This window comes from Gopherus flavomarginatus, chromosome 2, assembly GCF_025201925.1.
Source record: "Gopherus flavomarginatus isolate rGopFla2 chromosome 2, rGopFla2.mat.asm, whole genome shotgun sequence".
Lineage (NCBI taxonomy): Eukaryota > Metazoa > Chordata > Testudines > Testudinidae > Gopherus > Gopherus flavomarginatus.
Window position 1 is genome coordinate 163,526,598 of NC_066618.1, and position 8,904 is coordinate 163,535,501.

The window sequence follows — 8,904 nt, forward strand, 5'->3', positions numbered from 1 at the left end:
GGGAGTGTCCTTGTACTTAAATGGGTCATTTTTATATCTCCACAATTTCCGTGTGTATCTGAGTTACCTCTGGAGCCACCTTTTGCATCACCTAGAGAAGAGGACACCTGACTGTATCTGTCTATATGCCTTTATGGCTACATGCTAGCCCAGAGAGCCTTACAATTCCATAAGAGTGATGTGTTTAGCTGTCTCCCTTAACTTCAGATGGTGCTGTGGACTCCAGGACTTTGCTAAGCGAAAGACAAAAAAAGCCCCACATGCCCAGAGCCCTTCTATGTGATATTCTGTCCTAAAAAGTCACCAGTACGTTTTGTTTTGTTTTCCCCTTTAAAGAAACAGATTTACAGAATGGGATTTGGAGTCCCTGGCTCACCTTCACTTGCCCCTGAGAGCAGTGATCCAGCAGGATCAGGCACTCTGTGGCCCTATGGAGCAGGGCTGTTTTCACTGGCTGTGGTGTCAGGCCTCCATCAGTAGATACACCCCAAATCATCTTCAGCAGGGCCTTGAGGAGCACAGCGAGCCTGCATGCCATTCTGTGATGGAAAACAGACACTTTGAAGAACCTCTTCCTGAGCCTGTCTCTAGGATGGTGCAGAATAGGGGAAAGCATGTCCTAACCGCTGCAGGACCCACTTACTAGAGAGTGCCTGTGTGCTATTCAACTGTGCATTGCTCTAGACTGCCATTGGTCTCAGTCGTGATCAGGACAGCAGCCTAAACTACATGCTAGGTTAGAAAACTTCAGGGGCAAGAGGCTCATTTTTAAAGCAGCAACAGTAGTTTAGCATTTGCCTTAAAGCCCAAAGGCTAGGAAATACTGCCTGACAGCACAGGGCTTATACAGTGTTTTCCCCCTCCCACTTCTATTAAGTCTCCCCCAATTAATCACTTATTCAAGCCTGGGCTTGAATCTCTAGTACGGTAGCCTGCTGTGTGGTAACATCCCCTACGGACATTGCTACAGCGCAGTGAAAGCCCCAGAGTACGGCTTGGCTTACTCAAGTGGGCCAAGCTGCACTCTGGGACTTGGATGGTGCTGCAGCAGTGTCCACGTGGGATGTTACCACACAACAAGCTGGTGGGCTGTCAATTCACAGCTTGGCTCATTGCACAGTAACCTGCTGTCTGGGGCCACCCTTCTGATTTGAACTCTCCTAAAATGCAGGCAAATACTGTGGCCATGAGGCTGAATGACCACCAGGGGGTGTCCATATTCCCTGAATGCAAAGGAAACTGAGTATTAAAGATTGCATATATAGGACTAAAGTCTATATAAAGTGCTGCTTAATTTATCCTAAGATCTACATGCAGGAAAAACAGCTTTCGTTCCTGTGTGTGGTAATTCTTCCACAGTTGCCAAATGATGCCAAAATGAGGATTGGTCTAGCTGTGGGACTTTCAACTAACATCGCTGTAGAGGGGATTTCAGTGCTGTGATAGGACTGACTCCTGTTGACACAGAACTCAAGATTAGAGATCCATTTCTCACTCAGTCCAAGGTGTCTTCCTCAAATCCACAGACAAGTGTAGCTCAGTAAGGGTGAGAGCATTCAGGTTTTGCTTCCTGTTGTAGCCATTTCTCCTAAAGGTACCTTGGCCAGACATGCTGTATGGTGCACTTCAGTGTCTCTAATATTCCCAATCTTGCTGCTTCATCTGGACCATCACAGATCTCCAGGTATCCCACAATCACCCGCTCCAGCCTCTTCAGGTGCTGTGCTATCAGGATGCCAAGTCTGCCAAGACAAGAAGAGTCATGGAGGGAAGTTACCGTGGCCAGTAAGTAATCACCGAAAGGCTAATGCACAGTTCTTACCTCTTCACAAAGGCAGGCAAGTTCCTGGCATACACTCTCCGGAGTGGGAGCCGGTGTTCTGCTTCCATGTGAGTCAGAACTAGCTGCAGGACCTCATGACAGGGAGTTGCTGCTCTGAGTTCCTGAGACAGCCGCTGTGGGGATTTCTCCAGAACCAGCAGCAGGTCCAACAAGCATAGCAGCACCACCTGGCAGTAAAGGAGTCACTATACAGCTTCTTCGGTAGTCTGAGGGCAGTGCTCTCAACCTTTCCAGCCTACTGTGCCCCTTCCAGGAGTCTGATTTGTCTTGCGTACCCCCAACTTTCACTTCTCTTAAAAACTACTTGCTTTCAAAATCAGACAAAAATACAAAAGTGTCACAGCCACAATATTACTGAAAAATTGCTTTCTCATTTTTACCATATAATTATAAAATAAAACTGATTGGAATATAAATACTGTACTTATATGTCAGTGCATAGTATATAGAGTACTATACACAAGTCATATGAAATTTTAGTTTGCACTGACTCAGTGCTCTTTATGTAGCTTGTAAAACTAGGCAGATATCTAGATGAGCTGATGTACCTCCTAGAAAACCTGTGTGTACTCCCACAGGTATACATACCCTTAGTTGAGAACCACTGTCTTAAGGTACAGGAATGTGTGTCATTCTTTCATGGCCTTTCACATCTCTGGCCTCTCTACATAGACTGCAAATAGGGGGGGCAGGAGGTGGGGTCCTTTTCCCTGTTCATTAAGACCTAACTGAGATCCAAATTCATTTCATATGGGGGCCACTAATCCATGGTCAGATAGTAATAACTTAAGGCTAGATTAGAAATGGTGACCTAGAAAATGGAGGTTCTATAGCCCAATCCTCTCAGCTATCCATTATATTAATTAAAATCCCAGTAGGATTGATCAAGGTTTAGAGTAAACCACAGTGGCTTACCTGAATGAGCTGTGCCTCCCGTACATAGAGGTGATGGTACAGTGCATGGTAGACAACCTGTGCCCTGTTAAACTGGTTCAAATCAGCAGCTGGCTGCAACAACATAGAAACATCTGTGTGTAATTCAATGTGATGGAAGATTCAGCAGTTCTGTACAAAGCTGATCACCTCAGCTCTGCTAGAACAGCTCTGCTACACTTCACAGTACAGGGAGAATGTAACAGCACATCTGTGCTTTACAAACCAGGGCTATTAAAATACTCCTCCAAACGACAAACAGCAAGCAAGGAGTGCTTTTTGTTTAATGCTTAGGGGGAACTGGGAAACAGGACACTTGAGTTCTATTTCCATTACTCACCATGTGGCCATAAGTGTGTACCTTTTTTTACCATCTTTTATAGATAGGTGAATATTCACCAACCTTGCGGGAGGGGGAGATGGTAAATGTATTTGTGTCTATAAAGAGATATTAGGTGAAAGGTCTAGAGAAAAGCAAAAGTGTTGTTATTATTAAACTGAGTTCCTACTCCTGCTTAAAGTACACAGCAGCACTGCCAGAAAACCCCCACAAAACTAACTTTAAAGTAATTGAGAACATATGTGGAAATACTTCAAGATTTGCCCAGCATTTTATAAATAGCCCCGATTAGCATCCACCTTTTTATGAGTCACACACAGATGGACATGGATATTTTCCAGCTGCCACTATTACTGCAGTCTGAACACTGTAGAAAAATGAAGCTGAGAAGTAGTGTGCCATGTCCAGTGTCAGCTTGGGATTTAACAGCAGAGCCAGGAATCCTGACTCGAGTCCTTTGCTCTAACCATTAGACCACAGTTCCTTCGTATGTTCACCTATGGCAACATGGTCCCTCCTCCTCCCAGCAGTGATCTTTCCTTACCACATTGAGAATGATATGATGCAGGCAGCACACACCCAGGATTTTATTCTCCTCCTGGTAGTCATCCGAGAAGAGCAGTGATGGTGGAAGGACACTCTCCAGGTGAGGGCTAAGCCATGGCCAGGTGACTTGACGCAGCGTCCAGGAGAACACATGCTTTGTGGCAGGGTTGCGCTTCCAAGTTTCTCTGGAAAAATGCACAAAGCAAACATGACCCTAGTGGTTTCACTGCAGCATCACACCACAAGATTCAGGTCACAGACCAGGACTAGCCCGTGATTAGGGCAGACTTCTGTTCTTTTTTTATATGCAAACCTTTTCCCTCTTTAAATCAAATAGTTTCTTGCTCTGTAAAAAGTCTTTGACACTTTAACCAGCAAAAAGGTGACAAGGCAACTAGCAGCAGAAAGTAGATTCCAAGTAAATAAAACATTAACAGTAACGTTTTCACAAGTAACCACAAATTATTGTTATTATTTTAGCTATTTACAAGTTTACAAATCCTTGCCGTGTAAATATCAGAGACATAACAATAATCAATCATTGCAACGGTGACTTTTGTTTAGACTAGAGAAACATTATACAGTAATATACTCATCCGTTCTCTCTATTTAACTGTGTTACCACATTACAAAGTCAGCATCTTTATACTACCTATGACCCATTGTTTCTGTAGCCACTGGTTTTGGGTGCCTTAGTTTTGAGGGCACACCTCTGAAATCCCTTGGGCCTGATTTTCTACAGAGCTGCCATTAACTTCAAGGAGAACAACTGCAAGAACAGGCCCCAAAGAGGCACATTGTTTATTTCAGTAAGGTGCTGAACAATGACCAGGCCACAGGGGCAGTCAACCAATTGCATACAACCTTTTTGGGGGATCCCATGTTTGGCTAATTGATTCTCCCCAACCCAGGCACCCGCACTGATCCCAGCTACCTGCTCTATCTTCTCAGTAAAGTTTGTTCAGTGAACTATTTATTCCTGAAAACACAAGTGTTCCAACAGATTCAGAACTTGACCACAGTCCGCCTCTTACCTCACTGCAATCCTCAGCAGTATCTCCAGTCCTTTGACCTACTAGTGCCAAGCCTCACCAAGCAAACCCCTCCAAGCAAGTGATCTTACTTACTTAGTCAGCTCTGGCTTCAGGAGTTCCATCACAGCAGCAAACCTCCCTTCTTCATCTTTGCTTCCTCCCTGGAGGAATTCAGCCACTGACCCACAGCCTGCAACCTGAACCAGCAAGGTCAGCAGTTCCTGTGCTATTGACTGAGACCTCAAGCTGGTCCACGGCTTCTCTGCATGGTGTGTTGCAGCAAAGATGTACATCAGTCCTAGGCAACGTGGCAGGACCTGCCTCACCATCACGTCACCAAGGGACCTGGATCCCTTGATAGCTTCCACTTTAGCAAGGAGGCTAAGAAACACCAAGCCAATGTCTGCTGTTCTATCGGCCACTGTGGTGTAAAAGTCATCATTACTGGGTGGGCCCCCGGTGTCTGAATCCTGCTTTGGCAATGCTGCATAGTGGCACAGCACAGACACCAAGTCCCCCAGCAACTTGGGGGTGACATTGGGGTGGCAGCCCCCAAACAGCCACTGGCAGTCTGCAGCCTCGAAGAGCACACGCAGCTCTCTGACCATCCCTGCCTTGGCACTGCCGCTGACTCCCTCCGCTGAGAAAAGCAACAAGACTTGGGAGAGAACCTGCTCTGCTGGGGGGGCAGCGGCAGCTGGGCATTCGGGGTCTCTCCTGTCTGATGGGCTCTCCAACTGCAGGGATTTCAGCAGGCTGCTGAGCTCCATGGTGCTGATTGCAGAGACACTCCCACCCGGCCCACCGCCCTTCCTACACTGATCCTAAGTCCTGACTACAACCACCTCCCACACTCTCTCTCTCACGGATAGACCCGACACCTTGACCCCCCTGCTCCACCCACTATATTTACACTGCCCCCAACTGTAATCCGCACCCTTAAACCCTGACGCCACTCCCTCTCCTACATTGACCCTAATCCTGCACCCCCACTCGCCCAGGTCAGCCTGGAAGCCCCCAGGAAATGTCTTTAACAGCGGGGAGGGGGGAGACACCCCCACGCCCAATGCCCCTCCGGGCCCTCGTGCCCAGCCCTGCCCCTGGGTATAGAAAAGCTACGGGGAGGGGTTATAATCACCAATCCTGGCCCCCGTCTTTGTGTGGGGGGTGCTAGAACCCCCCCCCTCCCCGCCCAGGGCACTGACTCTCCTCCTGAGAAGGGGGAGGTGCAAGCTCCCTTCAGCAGGGTGGGGGTCCCAGGGCCACCCCTTTCTTCATGGCAAGGGGTCCCCTCCCCTGTGCAGCCCCCCCAGGGCTGTGAGCGGGAGACCCAGCTCCCGCCGGGGGTGCAAAGCGCCCAGACTCCCCGATCCCTCCAGCCCGCAGATGGATCCGCCCTCCCCAAGAAACCCCTTCCCCCAACTGCCGGAAACCAAGCCGCGCTCCCTGCCTTTCCCAGCACTGTCGCAACCCCCCTGCTCCCTTCCACGTGGGCATCGCGCTGCCGTAAAGGCGGAGAGTGAGCGGCGCTCGCCAGAGTAGGGGGAGGCGGGGTCTAGATTTGCATAAATTAGCATGCGTAAAGAGACGGCGGCTCAGGCTCCGATCCTGCCCCTCCACGGGGGCCCAGATGGGAAATAAGGGCCAGCTGGAGCGGGGTATGGCTACAAGTCGCGTCTCGTTGGGGGCGGAGGGGAATCCAGGGGCAGCTCGGACTGGGGCCGGGCGCTGTCCGCTCGCCCTGACTTTGAAGTCATTGGCGTGGCTTGGCCCCCCCGAGCGCAGCTATCGTTCGCTGATCCTTCCGGTTCTAAAGCATGATGAATGGGGTTTGCACACGGCTGTGTGATATGTGCCGTCCTTCTCTGTTACGACGGGGCACAGTACCCATCTGACCAGAACCTAGGGACCGCGAGTACTGCGGGGTGGGGGTGTTTTGGGAAAAATAAGAAAGCTATGTTGTGAGTTATGGGGGATGAGATTGGGTATACGCGTCTGCTGTGTTTTGTTAGTTTCGTTTTAGGGTGGTTTGCAGACTGTAAATTGATCTCCTGAATACAGTTGTGTTTGCAATGGTTAAATGTTATACAAAGGCAAGGTTTTGATACGATTTTGTTTCTGTGTGTGTGTGTGGCCCGGGTGCTAGTGGGTGCTCTAGAAATATTCTTTGCTGGTAATGCTGTTTGTATGTATATTGTGTTCTTTGCACAGTATTTTCAAGTGTGATTCCTAATTTTGGGTACCTAGCTTGACATACTTTAAAGGGGCTGATTTTCAGAGGGTGAGTGCTTATCACTTTTGGGGAAATCAAGTGTATTTAGGATGCCTACATTTGGGCACAAAATGACTAGTCGTTTTTAAAAATCATGCCCTGGATTTGCAGAATTCATTTTAGGGCTGACAATAACTCTATGCCTTGAGGTAACAAGTTGTATTTTATCAGGACACTCTTCATCTTTTTATTTAATTTACAGAATTCACCCTTGTTTCCCGTGAAGTGAGAGCAGAAAATAATATATTAGCACAGTCTCTGCTTATTCACTTCAAAACTTTATGTAGGTGGCTATGTACTCTTCTTTGCTAATTATGAAACTATTATAGACAGGAGACATGACCTGGCCGAAGTCTCAAAAGCCAGCTGCAGAGTTGGGACTAGAACTCAGAAATCCTGCCTCCACTCTACCAGACCAAGTGTAAAACTTCAAAATGCCTAAATTCCATTTTCAAAGGTGACTTATTTTAGCAAATTGGGATTTAGGCACTTTGAAAATTTTACCCTGACTCTGTATTGGTAGCTTCTGTTGCTGGCTCTCACAATGACCTGCCTTGTGACTGGGCAAGTCACTTTCCCTCTCTGTAGCCAAGTTTCCCTTATGTAAAGTGAAAATAACAATACTTACTTTCCTCAATAGAGATGCTTTGATATCAATGGATGATGTAAGGGGGAATACTATAGTATCTAATTACTGGATAGGTTTTTGGGACCGTGCAAGGCAACTGAGAAATCCCAAGGAAATGGCATAGTTTCCGAGCTGACCGGATTTCCTTCCATGTGTCTGATGTTGAGTGACTTTCCTGTTGCAACCGACAGATGGCAGTAGGTAATGTATGAAGCAAATGTTCTTAAAATTGCCAGATATCTCACAACAATAAATTTATAGAGTTGTATTTGGAATGCTTTGAACATCAAGGACTAAATGATTTCTGCCCCATGACTCCCTTGTTCTCTCCTGTCACACAGGCCCGCAGAGAACAAAGATGGAATACAGAGCTGCTACAGGAAGAGCTGGGATAGCGGCACAGATGTTATGTCCCTGCAATTTATCCATCAGCCACTAAACTCTGATTATACTAGCCTGAGAGAAAGGGCCCAAAAAACACTTAAGGACTCAAAGCTAGAGAAGCATGTGTCAGGCTTTAATTGCATGGCTCAAGGAAACAGTTCTTCCTGAGAAATAATACAATTTTGTTTGATCAAAACATAACACTCACTGGGTGGCTGGCAGATGAGATGTCCCTTTACACTTCCATTCTTCTCATGCTATGGCTATATTTGTGTATGTCTGTATGAGCAGATGACCTACGCAAGCTCATGAATTGCAAGACTTAAACATCCTTTGGTGGGGCTGGAAATAAGTAGTTGTGCTTAAACACTGTTTTCTTCCTGATCCTTAGTGGTATTCACCTTGTGGTCTGAAGAATGAGGATTAATAACCCATGCATTTTTGTCCATCCCACTGTCACTGCAGCTTAAGAACATAAGAGCGGCCAGACCAAAGGTCTATCTAGCCTAGTGTCTTGTCTTCTGACAGTGGCCAATGCCAGGTGCCCCAGAAGGAATGAACAGAATAGGTAATCATCAAGTAATCCATCCCCTGTTGCCCATTCCCAGCTTTTGGCAAACAGAGGCTAGGGACATCATCCCTGCCCATCTTGGCTAGTAGCCATTGATGGACCTATCCTCCATGAACTTATCTAGTTCTTTTTTGAACCCTGTTATATAGTCTTGGCCTTCACAACATCCTCTGGCAAAGAGTTCCACAGGTTGACTGTGTGTTGTGTGAAGAAAGACTTCTTTTGTTTGTTTAAAACCCGCTACCTATTCATTTCATTTGTTGACTCCAAATTCTTGTGTTATGAGAAGGAATAAATAACATCTCCTCCTTATTTACCTTTTCCAAACCAGTCATGATTTTATAGACCTCTAT

The 8,904-nt window shown here is 46.9% G+C and overlaps 1 protein-coding gene, 1 long non-coding RNA gene and 1 other non-coding gene across 5 annotated transcripts in view; 2 read left to right on the top strand and 1 right to left on the bottom strand.

Annotated features, from left to right (window-relative positions):
* Nucleotides 1-5,583, bottom strand: part of TTI2 (TELO2 interacting protein 2) — a 748,585-nt gene extending 743,002 nt beyond the window's left edge. Inside the window, exons 1-6 of one of the 3 annotated variants that reach the window (XM_050940073.1) lie at nt 4,790-5,583; nt 3,661-3,847; nt 2,759-2,851; nt 1,823-2,010; nt 1,599-1,742; nt 377-539 (exon numbers count right to left, since the gene is read on the bottom strand). In XM_050940073.1, the coding sequence (XP_050796030.1) occupies nt 377-539; nt 1,599-1,742; nt 1,823-2,010; nt 2,759-2,851; nt 3,661-3,847; nt 4,790-5,466 (1,452 nt within the window). In that variant the 5' untranslated portion in view covers nt 5,467-5,583. Of the gene's footprint in view, nt 1-376; nt 540-1,409; nt 1,743-1,822; nt 2,011-2,758; nt 2,852-3,660; nt 3,848-4,789 lie in introns of those variants that run through there. The other 2 variants (XR_007772553.1, XR_007772552.1) reach the window with 2 other exon arrangements.
* Nucleotides 5,584-5,843: 260 nt separating this feature from the next.
* LOC127045020 (uncharacterized) lies at nt 5,844-8,802 on the top strand. The gene is made up of 2 exons (XR_007772586.1): nt 5,844-6,354; nt 7,938-8,802. It is a non-coding gene; the product is annotated as an uncharacterized LOC127045020 (long non-coding RNA).
* LOC127046083 (small nucleolar RNA U13) lies at nt 6,495-6,593 on the top strand. The gene has a single exon (XR_007772945.1). It is a non-coding gene; the product is annotated as a small nucleolar RNA U13 (small nucleolar RNA).
* Nucleotides 8,803-8,904: the final 102 nt, after the last annotated feature.